The sequence below is a fragment of the Penicillium waksmanii genome (assembly GCF_028829765.1).
Source record: "Penicillium waksmanii strain IBT 27052 chromosome Unknown utg000004l:1.0-5674109.0:1.0-5678898.0, whole genome shotgun sequence".
In the NCBI taxonomy this organism is placed as follows: Eukaryota; Fungi; Ascomycota; class Eurotiomycetes; order Eurotiales; family Aspergillaceae; genus Penicillium; species Penicillium waksmanii.
In genome coordinates this window covers 125,012-151,698 of record NW_026643251.1, presented here as the reverse complement: position 1 = coordinate 151,698, position 26,687 = coordinate 125,012, and the positions used below count along the sequence as shown (strand labels likewise).

At 47.6% G+C, this 26,687-nt stretch overlaps 11 protein-coding genes across 11 annotated transcripts; 6 read left to right on the top strand and 5 right to left on the bottom strand.

The window, feature by feature from the left end:
• Positions 1–1,897: 1,897 nt before the first annotated feature.
• Positions 1,898–2,216, top strand: N7481_002927 (uncharacterized protein; the record flags this gene model as incomplete). Its single annotated transcript, XM_057262146.1, has 2 exons — positions 1,898–1,933; positions 1,983–2,216. 2 exons carry the CDS (start codon positions 1,898–1,900, stop codon positions 2,214–2,216), a joined length of 270 nt encoding a protein of 89 aa, XP_057123807.1.
• A 36-nt stretch (positions 2,217–2,252) lies between these two features.
• Positions 2,253–2,879, top strand: N7481_002926 (uncharacterized protein; the record flags this gene model as incomplete). The annotated part of the gene is made up of 2 exons (XM_057262145.1): positions 2,253–2,632; positions 2,717–2,879. The coding sequence occupies 2 exons, from the start codon at positions 2,253–2,255 to the stop codon at positions 2,877–2,879; spliced, it is 543 nt and encodes a 180-aa protein (XP_057123806.1).
• Positions 2,880–3,648: 769 nt separating this feature from the next.
• On the top strand, positions 3,649–5,277 carry N7481_002925 (uncharacterized protein; the record flags this gene model as incomplete). Its single annotated transcript, XM_057262144.1, has 5 exons — positions 3,649–3,762; positions 4,069–4,301; positions 4,385–4,571; positions 4,620–4,775; positions 4,816–5,277. The coding sequence occupies 5 exons, from the start codon at positions 3,649–3,651 to the stop codon at positions 5,275–5,277; spliced, it is 1,152 nt and encodes a 383-aa protein (XP_057123805.1).
• A 1,354-nt stretch (positions 5,278–6,631) lies between these two features.
• N7481_002924 (uncharacterized protein) lies at positions 6,632–7,084 on the bottom strand (the record flags this gene model as incomplete). The annotated part of the gene is made up of 2 exons (XM_057262143.1): positions 6,632–6,781; positions 6,839–7,084. 2 exons carry the CDS (start codon positions 7,082–7,084, stop codon positions 6,632–6,634), a joined length of 396 nt encoding a protein of 131 aa, XP_057123804.1.
• A 1,645-nt stretch (positions 7,085–8,729) lies between these two features.
• N7481_002923 (uncharacterized protein) lies at positions 8,730–9,005 on the bottom strand (the record flags this gene model as incomplete). The annotated part of the gene is made up of 1 exon (XM_057262142.1): positions 8,730–9,005. The coding sequence occupies one exon, from the start codon at positions 9,003–9,005 to the stop codon at positions 8,730–8,732; it is 276 nt and encodes a 91-aa protein (XP_057123803.1).
• Positions 9,006–9,413: 408 nt separating this feature from the next.
• Positions 9,414–10,091, top strand: N7481_002922 (FG-GAP repeat domain-containing protein; the record flags this gene model as incomplete). The annotated part of the gene is made up of 2 exons (XM_057262141.1): positions 9,414–9,506; positions 9,597–10,091. The coding sequence occupies 2 exons, from the start codon at positions 9,414–9,416 to the stop codon at positions 10,089–10,091; spliced, it is 588 nt and encodes a 195-aa protein (XP_057123802.1).
• A 1,525-nt stretch (positions 10,092–11,616) lies between these two features.
• Positions 11,617–12,312, top strand: N7481_002921 (uncharacterized protein; the record flags this gene model as incomplete). Its single annotated transcript, XM_057262140.1, has 1 exon — positions 11,617–12,312. The coding sequence occupies one exon, from the start codon at positions 11,617–11,619 to the stop codon at positions 12,310–12,312; it is 696 nt and encodes a 231-aa protein (XP_057123801.1).
• Positions 12,313–15,010: 2,698 nt separating this feature from the next.
• On the bottom strand, positions 15,011–17,181 carry N7481_002920 (DUF3723 domain-containing protein; the record flags this gene model as incomplete). Its single annotated transcript, XM_057262139.1, has 5 exons — positions 15,011–16,327; positions 16,451–16,543; positions 16,604–16,714; positions 16,773–16,897; positions 16,965–17,181. The coding sequence occupies 5 exons, from the start codon at positions 17,179–17,181 to the stop codon at positions 15,011–15,013; spliced, it is 1,863 nt and encodes a 620-aa protein (XP_057123800.1).
• Positions 17,182–17,662: 481 nt separating this feature from the next.
• Positions 17,663–18,437, top strand: N7481_002919 (uncharacterized protein; the record flags this gene model as incomplete). Its single annotated transcript, XM_057262138.1, is given in 3 exon segments — positions 17,663–17,732; positions 17,845–17,979; positions 17,998–18,437. Coding segments are annotated over 3 exon segments (645 nt in total), but the record flags the coding sequence as incomplete, so codon positions are not given.
• An 836-nt stretch (positions 18,438–19,273) lies between these two features.
• N7481_002918 (ferric reductase family protein) lies at positions 19,274–21,073 on the bottom strand (the record flags this gene model as incomplete). Its single annotated transcript, XM_057262137.1, is given in 6 exon segments — positions 19,274–19,371; positions 19,434–19,623; positions 19,653–19,778; positions 19,825–20,097; positions 20,110–20,538; positions 20,585–21,073. The coding sequence occupies 6 exon segments, from the start codon at positions 21,071–21,073 to the stop codon at positions 19,274–19,276; spliced, it is 1,605 nt and encodes a 534-aa protein (XP_057123798.1).
• A 1,186-nt stretch (positions 21,074–22,259) lies between these two features.
• On the bottom strand, positions 22,260–23,116 carry N7481_002917 (uncharacterized protein; the record flags this gene model as incomplete). Its single annotated transcript, XM_057262136.1, has 3 exons — positions 22,260–22,700; positions 22,949–23,007; positions 23,071–23,116. The coding sequence occupies 3 exons, from the start codon at positions 23,114–23,116 to the stop codon at positions 22,260–22,262; spliced, it is 546 nt and encodes a 181-aa protein (XP_057123797.1).
• Between the last annotated feature and the right edge of the window lie 3,571 nt (positions 23,117–26,687).

Here is a 26,687-nt window from a genome sequence, read left to right as displayed (position 1 = left end):
CGTCATAGTTGCCTTAATGTGGGTTTTCTCTATCATTAGGTTTCTCTATGCTCTTGTGCAAATGCAAAGGCTTTCTTTTCATATTTTAACTGTATCCCCCATGAATGAATGGCTTTGTAAGCCGTGCCTAATCACACACCATATTCACGTCTCGGATTGTGTATATATATGTACACAAAAATCGACAGTGTGCGATTCTGGTGGAGAGAATAATAAGACGTATAACTAGTGCGAGTGGAAGTCCTAAGCCAGACTAGTTTCGATGCCTTAAGAGCCCATGACGGTGCGGATCGGGATGTGCTGCTGGGAAGACCACAAGCGCACGCGCCCTGGATAACCTGACCATGTGAACCGACAGCCTCTGCTCCACGCGTTAGTTTTCGATCACCGTAAAATCTTACCATCCGAGAGATGTTGACATCAACCCTGCAGAGTCGCCGCCAGTGTGACTCCCGTTTCTGATCCTTTTTCTCTTTTTTCGGGGATTTTCGTCGAAGTCTACGACGGGAATGCGAAGGAGTGATTGCATTCGTCGATAATCACACCAAAGACAAAGGCCCGTCCCTTGTCAGAATTTGTGAAAAGCTGCTGGCGCTTCAGGCGTCTGCCTCTTTGCTTGTAGATACTGAAGATTCTCTGTAATTAATGCAAGCGGTTTTGGCACAGCCGAGCATAAAGAAGCGACCAGCTTTTTGACCATGGGAAGAGATTTCAGACTGTGTTGCTACCTAACAAATATGCTGCTGAGCCCTGCAATTAGCTCCAGCATGACACACAAAGGCGAAAATTTCCTCCCGACCCCTGCTTCCAAAAGGGGCTGACTTTTTACCCCGGAGATAGTATCCGTGCCTAATAATTTTTCTCCCTCTATCCGGATACGTTGCAGATTCACGGCCACTACTAACCATATTCCCTCCCTTATATTCTTAGCTTCATGAAGGACGTCCGCCCACAGAGAGGAAATGGCAACCAAGCTCCCCATTCCACGCCTACAACGCCAAAGAGGTGACAGTGGCGGGCGACGTACGAGTCGGGCTTGCGACTCTTGCAGAGAACGCAAAACCAAATGCGATGGCAACAGGCCCGTCTGCTTTCAGTGTCGTTCCATAAGCCGAACCAACTGTCTTTATTCGGAGGCACAATTCGTCCGACGGCAAAAAGAACTCGAATCGGCGCGAAGCAAGGTCGAGCGCTACGAGGAACTGCTTGTAGGATTTCCAGAGACCTCGAAGGGCCTATCGCAAATCGTGTCACAAATGCTCTTAATACAGACACAGCGGGCTCTTGCGAAATTTGACCCAGCGGGCGCTGTCGTGGAGTCAAGTGACTACTGTGACAACAACGAGTGTCTTTATTACAGGGTTTGTTTTGATCTACCCCCGTCCCCCACCTGCCCTCTTTCTTTCCAAATCGGAACTATTCGAACTTATGGAAAGTTGATAGCACCTCACTTTCAACATTAAGTGATGAGCTAAAACGTTGGGTTACGATTGATCCTCAATTCCTGAAAGGAAAGCGTTATAAAGACGACAGATATCTGTAAGGCCCCTAATTCTCTTCCGTTTCTTCATGGCTGACCTATTACTCGAAGACCCAAAAACTGGTTCAGGGAAAACCCGATTCTCGGATTCAACTTTGTGTTCTGGGTCATAGTACATGGGGTCTCCGATGGTGCCTTCAAGGGACTCAGGACGGTAGAAGAAGTTCTGGCAGTCAGACCACCGAAAGGGAGGGAGTCGTACACACTTGAATGGGATGAGAGAAAAAGGGGACTCCCTTTTTTTAGATGGTAAACCCAAATGGTCCCCTTCCCACAAGGGTCTTGACATTCTCGTCTCTGCGGCATAATTTTACGAGCTTGGCTCAGCGAGAGTGCTTAAAGATCAGCTGCGCGTGCATGGAATTCGTGCGAATGTTGCGAATTGCATCGATCGTAAGTGCTTTCTACTTCAAATCCACCACCCCTTACTGATGCCAAGCAGCCAAGGTCGGAAGCCACTCGCGGCCAGGCCCTCGACCATCAGAATCATGATACCTACATCAAATACCAATCAGTGCTAAAATCATTGGACATCCAGGCCCTTGTCTATGACTTGGAGCCAGATTATGAATGCCGAAATATGGAGCAAAGTATGGCTCACCATCGAGGCCCCAATGTCCCAATGAAACTGGATGCAGCTTCTATTGACGTATTCGAAAATACAGATGAAGTCTAAATGGTAAATGAGAGAATCCATCTCTTGACGTCTCAAATGTCGGGCCAGCCTCTAATGCATCCTAATCTCGATGCTGAGCGCACAAGTCTTTACAGCAGGAGATCCAAGCTACGCCTAGCTTGGAAAAAGAATTTCATACAAGATTGGTGGGATTCTGCCTATGACGAATACATCTCTGGAAATGAATTCACCGAGCGCGATAAAACATTCTTATTCCAACTATTCAAAAAATTTCTCCCAGAACGTGCAAGGCTTAGAGAAGCACTCTTCAAACAGGCTATGTTGGATAGAATCATCGGGCGACAATGCCTTGATGATATGGTCAAACTCTGTACATCCACGGAGCGCGTGGTGTACTATCCAGGACTCTATCCAGTGGAGAATTGCTGTCCAGTCTGCTCCAAGCCTATGTCAGAGTAAGTCTTTGCCATCAGTATCTATCCTGTCATACTAACCATCGCAGTATTGCAATGCAAAGGCGAGCGGAGCATATCCTACAGTGTCGAAGACAATCCTTGGGTGGCCCACCGTACCAACAACGCTATGGCAATGGGAAGCGTGCACACCGGCGGGAACAGCGTAATTTTGTGCAATTTTGCTATCTCTGTGCAGATATTTGCTGTGAAGAAGGAAAATGGAAGAGCCATTGTCAAACGCATCTGAATAAACTGCACTCTCGATGTGGGATCTTGACGCTCCGTTATACCCTTGTTGCCCCTGGCTTTTGCCTATTTTGCCTCCGCGATGAAGGTAAAGAACCGGATGAGAGGTTTCAACAATGTCTAGTCATGTCAACACTTCTCAATAATATTGATAATCATTTCTACGCATTGAGAGCTTCCATTACGTTCATCTGTCCACATTCATGGTGCCAAGGAAGGGATTATTATGACTTTTTGGACCTTCGTCGCCATTTCTTCGACGCACACTCCATTTAAGAGCCTCGTTGAGTCAGATCTCGAGCTTGAAACACAGGCTCCCAGGGCTAGCTGTTTCTCTGCAGATACCCAAGAAAATCCAGCATCAGAAGAAAATGAAAGTCTCATAAGCTTTGAGGAAACGAGCGTATTTGATATAGAAGAACTCATAGAGGAATTCACGCATTTCGATAATCATCACCTACATCGTGAAGAGAACGAAGGTGGCGCGTGAACAACACAAACAGATTACAGGATCAGTATCTCAATCATACAAAGAGACTTTCATATGGAGAATATTTGAGACTAAAATTAAGCGTCACCTTTTCTGCCCTTACCAATCGATAGCCCCAGTACATGAGCAAACGTAGTGCGATCTCGATGCCGAGAAGTGCATGATTTGCTGGACGGAACCGGGGATGTGAATTCAAACAGGTTCCTGTTTTGCTGCAGAGAAAACAGAGCTTATTCACCTAACCCGGAAGAAGAGCGAACAGCGTCAAGGCCATTTAATCATGAACAGCAAAACAGTCAAACCGACAACTAGCGCCAAGCTGCTGGGTGTGATCTTCGATCAGGAGCTGCAGTGGAAGGAACACATCCGAAAGGCGATCAAGAGCGCAACTCAAGTGAATATTGCACGCGGTGGGCTACCACACCTACGCCCAGAACAGATGAGACAGCTGTACGTGTTGTAATTCAGAGGTATATATTGTATTTGTTTGAGAGGGAGACATGAAGCTATATATACAACGAGAAGATCAAGTTGATTTCCAATCAACTTAGTTCTTTCGTATACATACTTCGGGATTAATTCCGATGGTTCGGCTTGGTTCCTGATCTGCACCAGCCTCATATCGCAACAGTACGAAGCATGTGTCACACCCGTCGTAGACTACGCGTCGACGGTATGGCGCGACCCACTCGGAGACAAGACTCACTTAAGGTATCTGCGCACAGTGCAACGGACTGCACTCATTCGTATCCTTTCGGCTTTCAGAACAGTAGCCACCACAACACTGGAGGTTGAAGCCCACATATTGCCAACGTATCTCCGGCTCCGCCATCGCGCACAAAGCACCATCACCCGGCTTCACACACTCCAGCAGGACCACCCAATATGGAGTACATTACAGCGCGCCCAAAAACGGTGGAATAATATCGGATCGTATTCTTGATTCCCACTGGCGCAGGCACTGAAGACAATGAAAACCTGGAAATGATTGATCCTACACTGCGACCGCTTTAGAGAGCACAGGCCTTTACGGAAATTGAAATTGAACCAGATAGAGAGATAGCAGCACAGCGAGCTGAAATCATTCGTTCTACCTCGGACATTGTTGTCTATTCGGATACGTCGGGACGCCAAGGTCATCTAGGGGCCGCAGCCGTAACGCTCAACAACAAACTGGAAGTGTCCGGATCCTTAGAGATTCAGGTCGGGTCTATAGATTGATGGTCTGTATATGCCGCTGAACTGATCGAGATCTTGCACGCCATCAATATTGTCAAAAGAGTGGCTTCTGGGCGCCCGAGTTCAACGGGTGAGCAAGTCAGGCTGGCTACTATCCTCAGTGACAGCATGTCAGCACTACAGGCAATACAAAACCCGGGGAACAAATCGGGTCAAGGAATTATCCATGTTATTCTACAGGCAGCCATAAACACCAAGACCAACGGAGTTACTATTCGTCTCCAATGGATACCAGGGCATTGCGCAGCACCCGGGAACGATTCAGCGGGCTGTTTGGCGAAACAGGCAGCCATACCGGGGCAAAACGGGTGGGTTTTGCCCGTTGCTGTCCCGAGAGAAAGCCTTCGTCCACAAAGATATCCACATCCAGTTGGAAAAGGAATGGAAAGAGTCTAGAGCAGACAGCCATCTCCGTACTAATGACAACACACTACCTGCCAAATACACCAGACGGCTCTATGGGCCTTTGACGAGGAATCGAGCCTACCTGCTCAGGCAGCTACTGACGGGACATTGCTGGCTGTCGACGTTTGGGAAAGCCTTTCGCTTCCAGGGCAATGACCGATGCATCTGCGGCGATCGCGAAATTCTGAAACATGTCCTGTGGGACTGCCCCGCTCTGAGGGTATTGCGGTGGGAGTTACAGCTTGAAAACATAAACGGCACTTAGGACACGGAAGGCCTTGGCGAGGCTCTAAGATCGTTCCAGGGAATGGCACACTTCACATGTACGTATATAGATATATATAGTTGTGGTAGCCTGCATATCGCTTCGGCAGTTGGTTTACCCAACTAGACCAGAAAACGAATCCGTTCTCAGCCTAGTGGGTGAGGTTTATAATCAATTTCGGCGAAGGGACGGGGTAAATGAAATCTACCTACCTACCTACTGCAAGCCTCCCCTGAAATTTCCTTTCTATAAAACCTGGGTCTGAAAAAACAAGGATACCTGGAGTTCAGATGTGTAAACGGCGGACCTGTGAATTTTCTTTTCGAGTTAGTTTTACCCTTTTGGGCTTCGCGCCCCAATACGCCGTCACGTTTCCTCCCTTTAGTGCTCTTCGATATGAAAAGCCCGGTCTTCGCTGCTCTTTGCTATTTCTCTACCTTTCCACCTTACACTTATCGCTACGCCCCTACAATTTCGCCCACCTAATTGGACTCGCCGACTGTCTTATTCACCCCCTATTTTCCGTCGCAAACTACGGCTAAGGCCTTATTGCCTTTACAATTGACTCTTAGGATCGGAAATATTCGGCCTCTTAGCATAGGTAGCAATTACAAGTAGGTTACAAAGCTTTTAGAAGAGCAATACGGTACGGATTATTCGTTTATAGGGTATTCACTTAGCCGTTATAGTCTACTTGTTTTTTAAATAGATTATTCTCTATCTATTCCCCCCGATCATATTCTGGTCCTTAATTGATATATATACACTGGCAAGGCGGATAGAAAGGGTAGATCGTACATTAAAACGGCGCGTCACTTCATGAATCGAAGAGAGTTCTTTATTCTTAAAAGCCTAGATAACTAAAGAGATCCTACCATCTTTCTCTATTGAAGTTTTCAAGGATTAAGTGCGAATTGGTGGCATGGTGGGTGGTTGAAGAAGAAAGGTTTAAATTAATTGACGCGTTTCCGGTGGCGTCGGCAGCTTGGTAGTGAATTACCCTATGTCGGTGCAGTCAAGGCTGCCTGATGAGCAACCGGATATAGATCCCAGAGAGCACTATCGAAGCGTGATAATGTATCATGTTAGAAATAAGAACAGCGATAGGGTAGTAATCTTATTAAAGTGTGAAGGTTAGGTGGAACTCACAGTGTTTCCACAACTTCCACAGTTACTTGGATCGGTATCAAGGTCGACGCAGGCTCCACCACAACAGGTCAGGCCGGACGCGCACTATCGAGTACCAGTTAGTCGTCGTCTCAAAATATGCAGTCTATGGCCTCTTACACATTGCCCGTTACAAGAGGAAGATGGAGGATCACAATCTGGCAGATTTGGGACACAGATACAGCCACTATTTCATATCAGCTTTTAGGCGGCTCTGCAATCCAAGGATGATCGAGAAAGAGACTAACGGCGTAGTTTGCCCAAGAACAAGTCCAAGTAAACTGGGAGACTCGCTACCGTTGTCGCAGTAGCCCGATTGATCGCCTAATCTCCGACACTTTAATGGATCAGTGTGTTAGTATTAACGGCCTCTCTGCATCTCCACGAATATTACCTTGGAGTCACAAGCGGCCGGGTCGCAACCACCCCCACCCCCTCCATCCCCAACCCCAACCCCAATGTCTCCAATATCACCACCCCCAGTATCAATGGTAATCCCACCGCCATCTCCATTGCCAATATTATTACCCCCGTGGGAAATCCCTCCACCTCGAGGTCCACCCCACTTTGCTAGAGCTTCTTTTCCAGTGAGCGCAGTGACAACAGAGCAGCACAAAAGGGTGAGAAGAGCAGAACGCATTTTTGTAAAGGCGTCGTTTGCTAACGACGATAGAAAAAAAAGGTTTACCCAGTCGTACTGGTCGTTAGACTAGAACTAGCGTGTCTTGCTTCGTATGTATTATATTCAGCGCGTTTCTACGGTTATTTATTAATAATGTTCCTTATTATAAATAAAGCGCTTAGAAATGTTGCCTAGAATGTGAACTATTTACTGCTATTTTACACGAACAGCAATCATGCAGAGTTCAAGGGGCTTGTGGTATGTGCTTAGATTCCGGCAAAATATTCCGGCAATCAGAATAGAGTCATGTGGGATCTGGTTGGTCCCCGTGCGTCCCCTCGCCTGGCTGTTACATTCGGGAACACCCTCTCAAACCAAAACGATGTATATTTTAATCAAGTATATTAAATATCTTAAGCGTCTATTTTCTCTAATAATAGTGCTTTAGGTTATGGATAATTTGTTAGTCTAACAGTTAGTAATTTAACAGTATATTTGCCAGGAAGAAAAGCACTACAATGTTAGACAACTAATTTGCCCTTTACCTCTCTCACAGTCGATAGTAATTTAATATAGAGATAGAATTATAGGCGTAAAAATCTGAATACAACGGTTTGGCGCGGAGCACACACGGGCCGCCCACATAAATCAATCCTGACTGCCAAAACATGCTGCCGAAACTGTGGCGCATACCATATACCTCTGGCCTGCCAGAAATTAAAGTTCAAGTTTTTTACAATTCAGGGAACATGCCTTAGCATTTTAATCATAATGACTTACCAAACTTAGACAGTTAAAGAATGACTGTAGGCACAATATATAAGTAACACTCTCTACACTAAGGTACTAAGACAACACTTATGAAATAATTTTCAGTACGATAAGCAGTATAGAAGATTCCAACTTCTATTCTTCACGTGCTAAATTGTTTGATATTTTCAGTAAGCACCTTTATAAAAATAGGTTTCGCTTTTCTTCCCGTTTTATGGGGTGCGTTTGTCACTGCACTCCCTAGAGAAGATAGTCGAGAAAATTAGGGCGGGCAGTGTTAGTTACCGTTACCCTTTTTACTGATTGAGTAAGAGTAATCATATCTCTGAACTATAACAAGTTAATACAATCTGCCGTTCTCAGGATTTTCTTTCTCGCTGAGAGGAGGCTGCCATGAGATTGAATAAGGAATATATAATGATGTTCTTAATAGAATAAAATCCGCTGCCTCTTCCTAATTTGCACATCGTCTCTGTCACACTGGATAAAGATTAGATGAGAGGAGCAAAAAAGTGAAGTCTCAAAGTTTGATAGGGTGCCCCGGGACACGACCTCTAGGCCGGATGCATGCGCAGGTGACCAATCAGGTTCCATTAAACTCTGGTACGGTCGCCGGAATTTTTTGCCGGTATCTGTGCGCATACCATAAACCCCTGCCTGACCTTCCAGATAGTAAATTTATCCGCATTCCAGGGACCACGCCTAAGCAATTTATTCATAATAACAAAGCTTAGATAGTTAATGAATGGCCGTAGGCACACTGTTTATCTGAGACGATAGCGTATTGTTCTTCTTTACCACGAGCAGTGTGACGGGTTCAAACTGATATTCTCTTCCACCAAATTTTTAATCGTCTTAAGCAAATGCCTCTGAAAAAATGCGTTTCGCTCTTCTAGCCCTTTCGTGCTGTGCTGTTGTCACTGCACTCTCCGGAGAAGATGCCCTGGAAAAGTGGGGTTGACCTAGGGGTGGAGGTAAGGTTTCCCATTGGGGAAACAATATTGGTAATGGGGATGGTGGTGGGATTGACATTGACACTGGGGGTGGTGACATTGGAGACATTGGGGTTGGGGTTGGGGGTGGAGGGGGTGGGGGTGGTTGCGACCCGGCCGCTTGTGACGCCAAGGTAAGATCCGTGGATATCAGAAGAGGCTGTATGAGTACACATACTGATTCATTTAAGTGTCGAAATTCAGGTGACCAATCGGGTTACTGCGCCAGCGGTAGTGGATCTCACAGTGTACTTGGACTGATTCTTGGACAAACTACACCGTTAGTCTTTTTCTCGATCGTCTTGGGATTGCAGTGCCATCTGAAAGCTGATATGAAATAGAAGTTGCATCTGTGTACCAAAAAATTGTGCCCCTGCCTCTTCTTGCAACGGACAATGTGTAAGACGGCCGCAGACAACATATCTTGTGACGACGACTAACTGGTGCTCGATAGTGCGCGTCCGGGCTGACCTGCTGTAATGGAGCCTGCACCAACCTTCAGAACACTCCCAGTAACTGCGGTACTTGTGGAAACATCGTGCGTTACCATCCGTTGCTAAGGGAAGCGAAATCACTGACCCTTAATGTTACAGTGCGCAGCAGGTGAGGACTGCTGCAGTGGCGCTTGCACCAACCTCCAGAACAATCCCAGTAACTGTGGCACTTGTGGGAACACCGTGAGTTCAGCCTAACCTTCATACTTCTAGGAGGTTTGCTATTATGTCAATGTCTTATTTCTAACGTGCTTAATCATCACGCTTCTATAGTGCGCGATAGGATCGACCTGCTCATCAGGCACCTGCAGATCATGCGCGAGCTTCCAGGCGCCGGCCACATTCGGCGTGGGGTCCACTCCGGGTGCTGTTGCAGTGGGCGACTTCAACGAAGATGGTCATCTCGATATCGTGGTTGTGAATATCGACGACAATACAGTGAGCGTCTTGCTCGGGGCTGGATCGGGGAGCTTCCAGGCGCAGGCCCAATTCGGCGTGGGGTACTATCCGGGTGCTGTTACAGTGGGCGACTTCAACGGAGATGGCTATCTCGATATTGTAGCTGCGAATTCTAGCGATAATACAGTGAGCGTCTTACTCGGGACTGGATCGGGGAGCTTCCAGACGCAGGCCACATTCGGCGTGGGGTCCTATCCGGTTGATGTTGCAGTAGGGGACTTCAACGGAGATGACGATCTCGATATCGTGGCTGCGAATTCTGGCGACAATACAGTGAGCGTCTTGCTCGGGAAGCTTTGCGTCGCTTAGAACTACCCAAGGGATTGTGGACCGGGTTTATGCAAGGATGTCTTATACTCCTTGCGACATAATAGAGCTTTTCCCGTACGAGTTTCGGACCCTTGTTAGGACGTCAGAATCGGTTTGGGAATTTTATTTGGGAATAATGCTCAATAGTGACATCTATTTTCCTCTTATTGTGAAAGTAGGAAAGAATAGGAAGAGAGATAACAGCTATCTCTAATCTCCTGTGAACTCCTCTACTTCGGCCACTTTGGCGAAGACTATCCTTAGTCATCTTAGACCCCTTAGGATCTCAGATTAATTTATATATTATCTTACGCCACTGGTAAAAGGTCGGTTCGGAAATATGTTAGCGCCAACCTACTACTTTCAGGAATAATAATCAAAGTGTAACGATATGCCCATTCTCTGCTCGCTCCTACAATGTCACGTGCCCATGCCACGTGACCCACCACCTGCCTATTTCCCATACACCATGTAGATAGCTTCCTCTCTTTTCTTTCTTCTCTAGTTTTGTTACTTTCTGTCCAATACTACATGATTGCTTCATTCATTCGAGTTCCTCACACAAAGTTTTGGATTTCCATTTTCTTGATCCAGGATATGCTGCTCTATGGATTTTGGTGATGTTTTTGTTATTTAGTGTAAGGACTCAGATGCTTTGAAAGATAGCAGTAGTATTGAACGAAGGTATTAAGCTGAGAGAGAAGAGAAGGGAAGAAGGAGAGAAGCTCCCATCGTAACTATCTACACATGAGCGGCTGCCTGCGTCACGTGCTCAGGCACCGAGAGAGCTTCGATCGTTACATTTAGGTATTTGGAAGCTAATATAAATGCTATTAGAAATCCTCAGCGTCCGAATAATAATTTTGTGGGGGAAACTTTTCTTAGGGCCATTTATGTATAAGACGCTTAACATAAGAAAAAAAGATCCGCGGCTAATTCTCATGCATTTTCTACAGGCTCCACATTCTTATCACAACTAGGAGGATGCCTATGCTCGACACAGTACCAGCCAGTCTGCTGTTTGCTAATAATGCGCGCAGCAATATTCGAAATCAGACATATATACCGAGTAAACCCCGTAGATTATCACTTGAACATGGGAAGTGGCAGAGGAAAGTGACCTCGCCAGACTCTCGAGGCCCTCTTAGACTCTTTGTTTAACTTGCTTGCATTAATATGGAAAATTCTAGTTCCCTTGGATCGCCAATTCAGTCACAAGACAGAGAGACGTATTATGATTAAGGTACAAAGTCACTGTATTGATAGTAATCCAGGAATATTGATATTCCGGGTCTATTCCTCATAAACACTAATGTGTCTTGGCATTCGTTTTGAGAAATCATGAAAGAGTGTAGGTGGTGGCATCAGTTTCGAGACGCACTGTAACTGTGACAATCGACTGTATCAACTACTGATTTGTGAACAATATCGGCAAGCTAGTGTACGAGTATTTGGTACCACCTAGAAGCACATACAAGCAGCTCCACGTGGCGACGATACCGACTTCCTGTATCGATTGTGAGTGATGGCGGGACGGGCCGCGATGCGAACCCCGGAACCGCCCGACCGCGACGAACATGGGGATTCACCACCGCGACTGTCGAGACCGAAACGCACCACCAGACCTCCGAATAACTATGCTCGAGAGCAAGAAGTCGACAACGAACAGCGGAAGACACGGTGTCAACAAAAGATTAGAACCCAAATCGAACCAGAAGCCCAACGCGACGCGACAACTTCGGATGACTCCTCGACCGAGAGTGATGACCTGAGTACTGCCAATCTCGTGAAAGAGCTCGTTAAACTCAGAGAAGAAATCCGACAGCGAGATGAGTTGCATAGAGAAGAGCTCCATAAGGTCCAGGAAGACTTTCAGAAAGCCAAGGTAGAATTTGGCGCCGCTCTTGCAGGGGTTCGACACGAGCTACAGGCCCTGACAGATAGCCCCCCGACACCGCTCTCCCACTCCAAAGTATGCGCCCAGAACAGCCACGATGGGATCCTTCGCGAAATCCAATCCCTGCGTGATGCAATCAGCCTTTCCGTTCCCTCCGGTTCCCCGTCCTATGCAAATGTTGCCCGTACTCCTCCACTCAGTCACCCGAGCAACATACGAACTCTCTCAACGTCGAACACAACACCAGCCACGTTCACTGACACTTTATATGGCAGAAAACGAAAACGAGAGGATATCCGCAGGTCCAATCCGGGCGGCGGTTGAGACAGAGATTCGGACGGTGGAAGGCCATATGCACTGGCGCTGTCGCGCTGTGACCGTGGACCCGAAGAACACCAACCGAATCAGAATAGCGTGCCGCGACGAAAATTAACACCAGCTGGTCAAGAAAGTGGCGGAAGCCAAGATCGGCGCGGGAGCCCGTGTACTCCGTGACGAGCTCTACCCGGTCAAAGTTGACAGCGTTAACAAGGCCGCTGTGCTAGATGACAAAGATGAGATCCGAGCCGAAGCCGCGGCAGCCTTCAGCGAGGAGAATGAAGCTACTGTGGCTAAGATTACATGGCTTAGCAGAAAGGATAGTGCGAAGGCATATGGGTCTATGGTTGTTTACCTGATAAAGGCACTGACGCACGGAGGCTCCTGGCCGAGGGGTTCTTTCACGCTGGGGGAGAATCTGGCGTGACCAGTACCTTCGAGTATCGACCTCGACCGACACAATGCTACAACTGCGGGGAGATTTGCTATAAAGCATTCCAATGCAAGAACACCCAGAAGTGCGCCAAGTGCGTCGCGGAGGGCCACCGCCACAGTAGCTGCGACGAGACGTTTCCAATATACGTGCCATGCGGGGGCCCACACAAATCGTTCAGCAAGAATTGTCAGAAGCTCTACCCGTCTCATCATAAGTAAAACACTCCGAATAATCCAACTGAATGTGAGGAAACAGGGAGCAGTGCATGACAGCTTATTAAACGATGAAGAAACCCAGGGGGCAGTGGCATAGCGATTCAGGAACCCTAAGCGAGGAGAATTCAAGGCCGGCTCTTAACAACCCCGATGGGATATCACAAATAGACCAAGATAGTTCCCTCCACCCGGAGAGAGGGCCGATGGGCAATCCGCAGCATACTTTGGATCAATAGGGATGTAGAAGCAGAGCAAGTGCGGATCGAGTCCCCGGACCTGACCGCGGCGGTCATCCGCCTCCCCGAGCGTCTGATATTTGTGGCATCAGTCTACGTAGAGGCGGAGATACCTCAGTGTTGGACAACGTATGTGATCGCCTTAGAAAAGCGATCACTAAGGTACAGCGACACACGGGAACAGTGGTAGAGATCATAATCGTAGGGGACTTTAACCGCCACGACTAACTCTGAGGAGGAGACAACGTATCTCTGACAAGACAAGGGGAAGCAGATCTAATCATCGACCTTATGAATGAATTTAGTCTCAGCAGCCTACTCAAACGAGGCACCAAGACATAGCACGGCAGAGGACAAACTGGGGACTGTGAGTCTATAATAGACCTCGACTTGGCTTCAGAAAACTTAAAAGACTCGATGGCCAAGTACGCAATACATGCAACGGAGCACGGGTCGGACCACTGCGCTATTGAGACCGTTTTCAATGCCCTATGGCCAGCTCCACAGCATCTGGAACGACTTTTGCTGAAAAACGCGCCATGGAAGGAAATCAATGCCAGGATCGCGACTACCTTAGCCAGCAATCCGTCGGAAGGCACGGTGCAGCGGAAGACCGACCGACTTATGTCTGCGGTGTCGGAGGCGGTGTATACTGTGACGCCGAGGGCCAAACCGTAACCGTACGTAAAGCGATGGTGGACAAGTGACTTGACACAGCTCCGTCAGATATACACATATTGGAGAAACCACGCCCGGTCGGAGCGTCGGGCAGGGCGAAAGGTGCCACACCTGGAGAACATAGCCGCAAGTGCAGCGAAACAATACCATGATGCAATACGGAAGCAGAAGAAGAATCACTGGAATGAGTTTCTGGCGGACAACGATAATATATGGAAAGCCACGAAATACTTGAAGTCGGGAGACGAAGCAGCATTCGGGAAGGTCCCGCAGCTCCTCAAGGCAGATGGAAGTACTACCACCGATCACAAAGCGCAAGCAGCTACTGACTAAATTCTTCCCGCCCCTGCCGGAGGAGATTGACGATGAAGGGACTAGACCACAAAGAACGCCCGTGGAGATGCCTCCCCTTACTATGGAAGAGGTGGAGCGGCAGCTGTTAGCCGCAAATTCGTGGAAAGCGCCTGGCGAAGACGGTCTACCGGCGATAGTGTGGAAGATGACATGGCCTGTGGTCAAGCACACGGTCTTGGAGCTATTCCGGACTTCGCTGGAAGAAGGCACATTGCCCAAGCAGTGGAGACATGCAAAGATCGTACCACTCAAGAAACCGAACAAAGAGAACCATACTATTGCGAAGGCCTGGAGACCGATTTCACTCCTCGCGACACTGGGCAAGGTACTGGAATCAGTCATCGCAGAAAGAATCTCGCACACGGTGGAAACTTACGGCCTGCTTCCGACCAGCCACTTTGGGGCTCGTAAGCAGCGGTCAGCGGAGCAAGCACTCTTGTTTTTACAAGAGCAAATCTACGCAGAGTGGCGTAGCCGACGGGTTTTGAGCCTGATCAGTTTCGACGTCAAAGGGGCCTACAAAGGGGTCTGCAAGGAACAGTTGCTTCAGAGGATGAAAGCGCGAGGGATACCGGAGGTCCTGCTCCGGTGGGTCGAAGCGTTCTGCTCGGAGCGAGCAGCGAATATCCAGATCAATTGACAAGCATCCGAGGCCCAAAGCCTCCCACAGGCTGGTCTGCCTCAGGGTTCTCCACTGTCCCCGATCCTATTCCTTTTCTTCAACGCAGATCTCGTACAGCGGCAGATCGACGGCCAGGGAGGAGCGATTGCCTTCGTGGATGACTTTACCGGATTACCGTCTCTGACGAAGACCGTCGCTGTGACGTAGGGTTGATAAAGGACTGAGTAGCGCTTTCGAGTACAGATGCAGTGTTTGGGTTGAGCTCCTCTTCTGTCGCTCTTTCGTCCTGATTCCATTGAAGCGACACTGTCTCCAACGAGATCTGAGTACATTCGCTTCTAGCATCTTCAAGGGCTGGCTCAGCTCTGGGCGAGCAGCGAGAAAAAACCGTTCCCAGAACTGATTCGTTTTGTGACCGTCTGGGAGTAGCGTGATCTCCACCCGAAGGACTTATCCGATCTAAGTCCATCGGCTCGGGTGCAATTTCTGAACCGTCCGTCTCGCAGGAAACCAGTTGGCGTGTGGGGAAATTGCTTCTTCGAAGAAGGGATGACCTGCCTGATGTATCCATGTGCTGTGCAGATCCATCCATTGGGTCGTGGCGTTCGACAAACAATGGCGACCGTAGCATCCCCTCCGCCTCTGTGTCTACATTCATACCACCATTCTCTGTAGTGGGGCTTGGCCCAACCCTTGATGACTTCCCCAAAAAGGCAAAAAAGACACAACGCCGAACAAAAAAGCTAGTGATTGTGTCAGCGATATCGACATCAGCATGCAATCGATCTAAGAATAACAAAGGGGCATCTTGCACATGGGTGCGGGTCTGCGGAACCCCAGAGCGAGCGTGCGCCTTGACGGTGCTGTCTGCCAAAAGATCTCGCGGGGGACCGGGCTGATCTGGCACAGCTTCAGTAAAACAATCTACAATTCGGCACACCAGACTATCAAAGTGCTGGTCATCGTATCTAAACCGGCCTGGCTTACGGGCCTGGAGAAGGACAGATCGTGCAATTTGGTGATCCGGAGAACTGTTCAGCAGCCTATCAATCTCCGGGGACCTAAAGCCGAGCCGGTGAGCTAGATGGGCCATGTCGTAGATCGCGCGCGGGTCCGGATTGGCACGGGTCGATTTGGCCATCAGATCATCAGTACTCTTGGGGTCCGGGGACATCAGAGGATAATGTCGCATAGCATAGAGCCATAACTGTTGGTATCCAGTCTCGAGGCATTCCGCCTCGGTCGCATGCAGGCGTCGGAAAGTAGACTCCGAGGTCTGAATGATATACTCCCCTTTCTCTCGGTGATTATCCTCAGACTCTGAGTCTGGGTTAAACATCGAGCTTATGGCTTCCCTCATAGACAAGGGCGATGGGCCCGAGAGCCGCTTCAGACAGTGAACGTAACTCTCCAGGTACTTGAAATCCTCAAAGAAAGTGTATAAGGACGGGATGAGACCATTAAAATCTTTTATTTTGGCCTATATAGCATTTCGCTCATCAGCACTGAATTCGGCAAACACATGGCCACTGAGAACCAGCCCGCACGCCGTTCTTTCATCAGTGCGTGATTTACCTGGTGTCAGTAACTGTAGGGTGTGAACCGTGTCGTGATCGATTTTCTTCATCAGACGCCGATCCGATCCTACCAGAGAAGACCAGAAGTCCAAGATGTGATCAAAATAGGTTGCTATCTCCTGAGAAATGGAGAGTTGTGGTCAGCTAGGGAAGGACAGCAGCTTGAGCCTGAAACTTACCTCAAAGCAGCCCGAGGCGATTAATCGATGAAGTAGGCTGATTCTTATCCCGCCCGGCCAAAGCCCGGGAATTGCCAATAATCGGTTAAATGAATGTCGGAGACGACGGTTCTTTTTATTGTTAAGTTGATCTAAACGCTCTTGATTGCTGGGCGATAGTCTCACGAACCACTCGGAAAGCTTCATTGCCCTCGCCCTCATACTGTCTGATCTTCTGATAGACTTCCCCATCGGTCGGCTTCTTCTGATTGAAATATTCATCCACCAACGCGGCTCTCAATTCTTGGCCGATGTCTTATTGAACGGTCAATATCGATCTGGTTAATATCAATCTGCTCAAAAGCAAGGGTGCGTCACATACCATCTGTGTAAAGATCAACTGTCCACCAGCGATCCGCCGGGGGAAGTACCTCAACGCCAGCTTGTACGCGATGACGGCTATGGAGTCCCCGAAGTTGCCCCGTTAGAAATTCTAGCCGAGGAATTTGGCGGCCTTCGGTTGTCAGCAATGATTCCTGTAGAACATTCGCCTTCTGCAATGCATCCACGAGGTTATGTCGAGACACGGTCGCGGGCATATGGTTTGGGACATCGAGACGGCGACAACGATTCTTACGAAAGATGTTTCGTAGCCGATCCAAATTTTTGGGGTCTAAGCCCTGTGGCAAGGGAGGCTTATATTGGATTTGGCAGATGCTTACTTTGGCTGCACTAATGTATTTGAGTCGTCGTTCTGCTGTGAGTCGTACCTCTTGCTTGGTGAAGACATGACGAGTTATAGTGCCAGAATGGATATGGGGCTCAGGTTGGCTCGGTTTTATCGGGTGTGAATGCCTCTATAAATATATCTGAACTCCTTTGTTGTTATGGCTCAACGTTGGCACTGTATTTCTTTGCCGGTGAGGATGTGACCAACACTATTGTGTTCGACAGGCACGAAATGCCTATTTAAGCCGAACAGATTTCCCCTTTAGGTTTCGCGCTTGCGCTCCTTTTTCTATTTTCTACTATTTGCAACTTCTACCCTGCTTCCATTATACGAAAACTTGTCGAAAAGAGAGTGACAAGAATCCAGGCTGCTTAAGTTGTATTGCTCCCCCAGCCGTAAACCCGAACAGAAGTATCACCGGTAACTGATCTCGAACCCGGTCTACAACGTCTGTATCTGGAACCTACTCCAAGAAAGAGGCCTGCAGCTCCCTTAGCCTCAGAGCATACCGGCAAAGAAACTTGATTGATAGTTGGAAGCTCGCCTCACTATGACACTAAGCAGCGGGAGAGCGATAGCGGTCTGGGCCTAGCAACCAGAAAAGAATCTCCCTGGAACAATTTCAGAAAATACTACGATTGTGATTTAGCTGGCCCTGTCGCAGTATGTGTTTGATCATCTAGAGACCGCGGCGTCTGGGCAGTACGCCAGTATCCAATTGAGAACGCTGACAAGATACTGCGGATCCTCCGCTCTATGCGCCATAAGAACCTGACCTCTATGCAGAAGTATTTCTGCACTCCGGAGCTTCTGTACACACTGGGGGATTTCGACCCTCTCGTTCTAGATTATATCGTCGCTTGCAAAGCCTTCCCAGACAAGCAGGAGCTGGCTGCCATTATATCTCAGGTTTGTTTCTTATTTCTTTCCACCTGTCTGCCATATAACCAAATGACTGATCTGGCACAGTTTATTGCCGGGCTGTTATACCTCGTGGCGAACAACTTCCATCACATATCTCTGGACTGTTCTAGCGTCCCCGTCAATCTAAATAGGTACGTCAAAATCGGCAAGTTCATTCCATTACTACCTCCCAAGTCAATCCAACCTAACAAGGCACGGTAGCACGGATTGATTGCTATATATTCCGGCAAAGAGGGAGAGTCGATGCCAGTGACCTGGCGCCAGTCTCGAGAATTATGATGGAATTGATGTAAAAATATGTCAAAGAAGATGGGGCTGTAGGCATTGATAATCTCGACCGCTGGAGAAATTGCCCGGCTGTGATTAAATTTCTCTGCGCGACAATATCGGCAAGCTCTTTTGAGGAACTGAAAGAGGTTTATTTCCCTTAGGCTTTTCTACAACGGTGCTCTCAAACGGTACTAATAATATCTAACAACGACTGTTGACGGAAATTCCATACTGCCCGGGGAATCTCATCAGATTTGCGTGGTTCGCGTTGATCTCCGCTCGCACATTCTACTCGTATGCGCCAGGGCCTATGAAGAATGATTAAAGCAGAAGTCAAATTTCTATACTGGCGCCCCTGCTCTGTCAGCCACAGCAGCGGTAGTTTGACCGATGAAAGAAAAATTATGCCCGGTACGGTAACCGACGATCTTCCTGTTGCTGATTGTTTAAGCTTTTGTTCTATCGGTTATTAAATGATAAGCATTTTGATTCTGATAGAAAAGAGTTGAATTGATTGCGTCATATCAAGGTCTAGCCGCTGTTTTTCACTGCAATGCGTGGCCCGGTCAATTCATAATTGACCAAGTATCTCATTCAAATTGGCCGATCAGGGAGATTCAGAGATCAAATCGGCAAGTTTTTATCGCATTTCAATTGCCCAAATATCATATTTTTACTACTCTTTCAAGTGTATAGACGGAGACTCCAACTAGCATCATATTGTCGGGACTACTTATTGCGTTTGCTGCATGCGATCTCCCTATTATTTAATTACTCCGGCTGGTATTCCAGCTCCGAAGCCTTATACCACGATGTAAAAAGCCCTTGACGGTCTTTCGGATTTGGTCTCTGAGACTACCTGCTGCTGAAACTAGAAAGAAATTAGTATACGATAGATTAGAGCCAGGCTACGGTAGGGTCACTTACCCATCACCAAGGTCCGGCCTTGCTTATCGCGGATACTCGGTAGCCTCTTAATCTGGTCTCCAGATGCCTCGAGCGAGACTATGTTGTTATTATTAGGTGCACCTTGGTAAAAGCAGGCTCTTTCATATTTTCCTATTGGCGTCTTATTATGAGCAAGCCCTTTTTCGACGTAGATTGAAATGCTGAGGATCTGTAGACGTATTTCCGTCAATATTAAACAAAGTTTCTATTTTGAAGCTGGTGACTTATATAGCCTTTATCTATTATATCGTCCTCTAGGAGAGGGTTTAGCAGGTACTCGGCTGCACTGACCATTTCTGATTTGTTAGTGTTGGTGCTTGCTGACTGGAAACGGAGAGGTCTTCTTACCTATTGATTCTATCTGCTATACAAAATGCAGCCGACGGATATGAAGTGTGCAGGTATTATAGCCATGTATCATCTTCTTCAGATAGGGGATTGTTGTAGCGATCCCGAAACCACTCGCAACCAGTAGCACGGTTTTAAACCTGTCAACAATCTCACTGGTACCATGTGGATCTGTGAACATGGCCAGAAATGGTACAGAACAGCCAGGAGCGCCAGTGGCAAGGCTCAGTAAGTCTGATGTTATGCCACCGCGTGGCTGCACAAATAGCTCAATCGTGTCATGTCTTCCGCGCAACTACGATGTAACTATGAAGGGGTGTGTTTGAAGCCACGGCCAAGATCCAACTGACGGCATCCATAAGTTGATATACTGGCCCGTATCGATCTCTATAGATCTGGGCAGAACCAGACGAACCTGGGCCGCTTTGTTTAGCTTAGGATGTGTAAGAGATCCTTCTGGAGTGAAGGATATAAAGGCCCGAGGAGGGCCGTGGCCCGAAAATAGTCTATTTGTGTAACAAAGGTTGATAATCTCCAGGAGTGTAGTCAGGGCCAGGATCACCAACGGCACGTAAAGGTACAATTTTGACAAGCGACTCTGATCTGGGAGATATCGCCACGCGCTATATAAAAAGAGAGCAGTCAGAGCTTGGTGGCTTCGGAGGAAGACTTTATAACACCGTCGGCGAAGCCAGGGGAGAGAAAGGAGGGCAAGTGCGGCTAAAGAGATTGATCCCTATTAGTGTTAGCCCTGTTTACATGAGGGGGAGAAGGAAACTTACAATCAGGGTAAATATGTTACGTGTTGGCCTAAGAGGAAAACTGAATCCCCGGCTCTGGCAACCGGCAACCACGTGAAAAGACAGGAGAGCAACAGACATCCAACCTGTTGCCTGATGAATCTTGCAGTAAGTGCGCCAGGTGATACCCAGAAGGTCTGCGAGGCAACCGAGGTGAGTGGCGGAGAGGGGAAAAGTAAGGTTGATAAGAGCCAGCTCTCTAGCTCGACGGCCAGCTTGGGCGACGGAGTGTGTATAAAAGAAGACTATAATGATATTTACGATAATGTAGATAAGATAGATAAGAAAATTTAATCGGGACCAGGGTCCCCAAACCCGATGTCTGTGGATGAGAGTAGGAAGTGTGACGTGCCGAGAGATCAGAACTGAGCAGGACTCGATCCAGCCAACCATAGTGGTTCGGGTCTGGATTAGGAAGAGAGCTAAAAAGCAGCCTCCAGCGGCGATTGCATAAATCGATGATACATTCATCTTCAGCGGGATCTTTAATTACCATGGAAATTGGGGGACGACATATGAGGGGAGAGCGGACCTCTTTTAAATGAAAGCCATTAGCCACGGCATCGTCATGTTCCTATTAGTGATACGTTGCAGCGAAGGCGGAAGCATCAAAAACATGAAGCAGAACACTTCAGAGAGCCTCAACTGAATGCTTCCAATGCCATAATGGCTCAGCTGCTGCACAAATCAAAATTAATGAGCTGCCCTTGAGAGTGCTGGGAAGAGAGCGTGTCCGAAAATGAAGGCTACATATTAGACGCTTGTATGGGCTCCAAGGAGACACAGCATTAGCTAAAGCATGTATATTTAGATCAGTGCTAGTTGCCCTTTCGGTTTAGCCGCCGGGCGTTAATGAATTGTGTGTGTGTGTGTGTGTTTGTGTGTGTGTATTAGACGCATTTGAAATGTAGCTTGCTTGTTCTTTCTAGTTCAAAAATTCCTACTTGTCATAGCCTACATCTATTTGCAACCGATAAAGTCTAACGGCTCCTGTCTCGGACGTGATCCCTTTTTCTCAGCCATTCCATTATTAGACTGACCTGAGTAGCATCTTGATTGGTGGGTGTAGGGATTGTGGCCAAATTGGATTCTTGTAGGTCTCACCGTGGAACATTCTAGACTCCAGGAAATACAAGCCCATTGATGAAATTGAGTCTTGTTCTAGAACATTATCACTTTTGAGGTGAGGTGCGAAATCCCAAGGGAAAAAGTGATTATGGTTTTCACGATTAGGTCGAGTTAGGCAGATTGAAGTGGAGACTAGGATCATGATCTACTCCTTTCCATGGTTCAAGTGAATGTTTCTTACTGTCGTGCAGACATAGCACTAGACATGAGAAGCTGATAGGCGGACAGAGATGGTTCCCGGGAAACGAAAGGGAAGGCCCGAAAAGCATGAGATTTCAGAGCCATGGAACCAATGTAGGACAAAAGTACGACTCAGTGCTCTCCAATCGGCGCTATTCGGTGGTGAATAAATGGCGCACCTCGATTTTATTGCCAAAATGAACTTGATTCTATCATTCATGCTATAGTGAAAGCCAACCTATCCAATCATCTATTCAGTATTTTGCCACAACTTCAATAGCACATTGTGAAGCCGACGCTATATCGGCCACTTTATTTGCATACCTTAGTCGTTCTGCCCTGTCGATCCTTAAACAAATGGCCCATACCCATTGGTCGAGGTTGGAGCTTGTGGGTCAAGCAGCGGCGGATTGCTTGATTCGGAGAACCCGGGAAGCGCGTTAGGGTCCGTGGCTCCAAAAGGACCGGCCTGGGCGACCCAATCGCTATGCAACACCTCGGTGCCAGGCAAGAAGGACGCCAGTCGTTTGTTCTGAAGACCATCGATCAAGTTCCCGAAACGAATCGCAACGGAGATCAGTTCTCCGTGGGTCTGATGCAAGACTGGCTGTATATCGTCCCATGCCACCTGGTCCTGCAAAGTGGTGTTTGTAGACTCGAGCTGCTGCCGCAGCTGCAAAGTCTCCTTCTTAAGTCGCTCAACTTCTGTGACCGCAGTGTCTTTCTCGGCAATGGCTTTGTGTACGTTTGATGCCTCTCGAACTTTCTCAGCGTGGAGCTCTCGAATGAGCTGGGAAGCGCTGGTTCTGTCATCTTCTCTCTCTGCATAACCTTTTCAACGTCCTGTTCAAAGCCGGTAAGAATGTCAAAGCCCTTGCGATGGGAAATATTTTGATGTCGTCTCGTGGGGTGTTTCATGGAACGTTTCTTGGCGTCTGTCAGTGAAAGGCCAATCATAGGTCCGAAATAACATATGATGATAGAAATTACCATGGCATATAACAGGAACGGAAATGGAAATGACAGAGTTTAACTTACGTCGAATATCTTGCTCGTTGCTGGGCTCAGCGGGCCAGAGTCAGTGTTAGGTCCCGAGACTGTCGACCGGATAGAACGGCTCAACGAGTTTCCGGATCTGCCAGCGCGCGATTTGGACCTACTAGCATGTCCGGTGCGACTTCGAGAAAGTCTAGGATCGTTTGCCATTCTGGATAAATCTTCGTTCGTCAGACAGCTATTGAGAGTAGACAGTGGGAGAATGTGAAAAACGGCGGACTTCTCTGGGATGCCTTGTTATAAAGGTTTAGGTGGGGCCCAGAACAGCAAGTGCGAAACAATGTGAAACGCAGTATATCGTCCCTGGAGATGATTTTGATGGCACTAACATCAATATTGTGAGTAAAAACTACGCACCAGGCTCTGCGGGGCGTCAGTGGAGACGTAGGAGATGGAAATGATTGCCTTAGCTGTGGAGTAGTTAGTGACATGATCGCCCGACCCATACAAATGTTAGATCTGTGATTTACTACCAAGTCCCCACTCCATTATCTGCCTTGATTGCTCTCAATTAAAGCACCAAGTTCAGAGATTGAATTAATCTTGTATATTATATCCAACTGGCAGTCTTTATCAATGAAGAGCCTGTTTCGAGACTGTCCTTGAGCCACATCGGTAAGATCCAACATAGCGTGACCAAATCTCTCAAATTACCATGGAAGCATCGCCGACATTTTGACAGGCCGAGGAGGTTCAATTGACGGCGCAACCAGGGCTAGTTTCCTCAGCAACCAAACGTGAATTTTCTGCCTATGGATATCTGGTCCGCAGGGGCCCTGAAACTCACAATGACTTTCCCACTAAGCATAATGGACCGATAGGGGCAGCCAACCATTGAATTGTAAGGTACTGCGGTGTACAATTTGGGATAAGCTTGCTTAGCACGACCAATAGGCCATTATCTAAGCTCTTAGGTGGATTAGGTAGGATCCATGATGGCCTGGGCACAATCCATTCGCGTAGAATGATGCCCAAGGTAACATCCAGATGGTTACAGCGCGAAGTGTTTGGAATTGTGCAGAAATGGCACCTGAAGCCTACTAATCAGTCATGAAAAATGCTAGCTTTTAGCACTGGGTAGGACTGTCTGACGAAATTCAGGGACTACCAAGTTCTCGCTGAAAGTGGATATACGCCGGCCAATACTCCCGAGTAGATTATGCTATGGGCACGCTTCGTAAGATTCTGCCGTATATTTAGTAGCACTAATCGCTTGTGGCATCTACTGAGTGTAGTCTAATATCATTGGGTCTACTGGATACTGATTCAGTGAGTGAATGGAGACCACCAAGTAACTGAGTCACGGCCCTAGGCCACTGTTTGGTTCTCTTTACGTAATAATGTAAATATAGTATACCAACAAACCCAATATTGTTATTTGCAAAATTAATTCGCCACTCGCTGTTTTCAGCATATAGTTTTGAGGAACCAGACGAAAGCCGAGATTGGATTGCCGCACTCCGTCTTCCGCTAGAACCATGGTTCCCGCACCCTTACTCGCCCAAACTTTATGCTCCAGTACTTCAACCGTGTATATTTTAGCACATAGTGCGTGTTGAAAGAGTGCAGAGGAAAATTCTTTCTCTCAGAATAGCATGTGTGATACTGAGACTTCAGAAATACTGCACTCGAAAATCTGAGAAACTATGAGAATATTCGCTGATGTGTTAGGACAATCCCCTGAGGGGTGTCCTGGTACGATATGGATACGAGTGAAGAATGTGAGATGTGCCTGGTATGGGTATAATGATATTCAGACTAATCGCTGGTCCTCCCAAGAGGATCCAGCCCCTCCTTTTAAGGGGACCTCTGCGTGTGTATGCACGTAGATAAGCGAGGTGATGTATCAACTGGCATTCCGGTAGTGCATTGGCACCTCTTCCGCATTTCCTATACATCGTTGTACGGTTGGCGTAACAGGTAGCCTGGTTAGGCAAAAAGCAGTAATCTAATCCTGGTCGACTTGAGCTCCAACATGGCATGAGAGCCTTAGCGGAGATCGATGAAGTCCCCGCACATGTAAGTAGATGTGCTCTTGCAGCAAAAACAAAGGTGCGCTGTAGAAAAAATACGCCTAATGGGAATGTAGTGTGAATGCACCTACATGCGCAAGAGGCCAACTATTGATAGGCTGTGTGGCACACGTGGTGTTCATCTGTAGGCTTGTGCTACGACAAGGAGACCTGGAAACCCGGGCGAGAGAATGCAAATGGAGCCCGTATATTTGATCTAGAAAATATAATTCCATCTGAGTAATTTACAAAAAACAAAGACCAGTATCATGCTAGATGTATCAATGAGTGCTCGAATATCCTGTGCACACTTTCGTCAGCAACCAAATCTATCTATATGGGGCCCACTTCAGATTTAATTTTAAAGTAAAGGGCTTTAAAAGCATACCTTGGTTAATATTTTCATTAAATGCAGCGCCCACCGCCCAAATAAAGGTTGATCATGGTGGCTAGCTGAATGATCGACACGTTGGTCCGAGCACCAATCTTGGCACTCGCCCTGTGGTGGCTAACCCAATACTGATTCTGCAAAACCTCCAGTTTATTGAAGCGATATCGTCATCGCAGCTGGTCAGGGTCAGTTATATAATATTGTATGCTAGGCAGCTTTCCTCGAAACTTGGGCCACACGGAAGCCGGAAATTCCTACAAAGCTAGGTGAGTCAGCTGCAGCCACCCACGCCACAGCCAGCTCAGCGCCCACTGCGTGTCCGGCAGGCTAAGGATCAGCGAAACAGATTACCGAGACCTACGGTGGATGACTTCTATCCAGAAATGACAAAGGAGGAAATTTTTCTGCCACGAGAGGCCTATGAACTGCCCGAATGTATGTATGGCCTAAGGGAAGGGTTTTATAGACAAATGTGATTTATCGCTGTGTGGATCATGTTACCGCGCTCAAATGGCAGAGGCAGCGGCCCTCCCAAGGAGCGTCGGGAGAAGGTGATTTTGATTAGCTGTTGATGGCCACAACTAAATCGGGGCGGCAACAGGATACCGAAAGGTGTCGGCAGCAAATGTATTGGATATAGAGGAGGACCGACTAGTCACGTTCTTTTAGATCCATACGCCAAACTCACAGAACTGATTATTGATATGACCAAGGTTCTACCCAACTTAGAACCCCAGTTCCAGATACTTGGTTCTATCTAGTTCTGTAGTAGAGTTACAATACATACATCTCCTTCTCAGCAAACCAATCTATTTTCTTGATGTGCATATATGCTATGTTGGTTACACCGCATGATACACACACATACACACAATTCATTAGCGCCCGGCGGCGAAGCCGAAAGGGCAACTATCACTAATCTATTAAAACATTTCCTAAAATATGGCTTGTCTCCTTGGAGCCCATACATGTTTACTTCCAGTATTTGTCATCTCAGCTGTCAATGTCGATCGTGGTGCGTCCTCGCGGGTTAGTAAATTTGCTGGTAGATTGGCTTGAAGGCGCTTCTCCAAGTGTTCAACATCCTATTATCGGCAGTTGAAGCGCGTCTACCATATCGGGCACGAGGTGGTTGATGTGGGTTACTTTGGGGGGAGGGGTTCGTTTGTGTTGGTCGACGTGGTCAAGTGGCGTCCGGTCGGCCGGTGGCTATTGCAAAGCGTATTGAGGCTCGCACTGCTTCTAGGTTGGGCGTCCAATTCTGATCATCCGAAGTCGATTTCCCGCCTAGGAAGAAGGATATGTTGCCTCGGTGGGT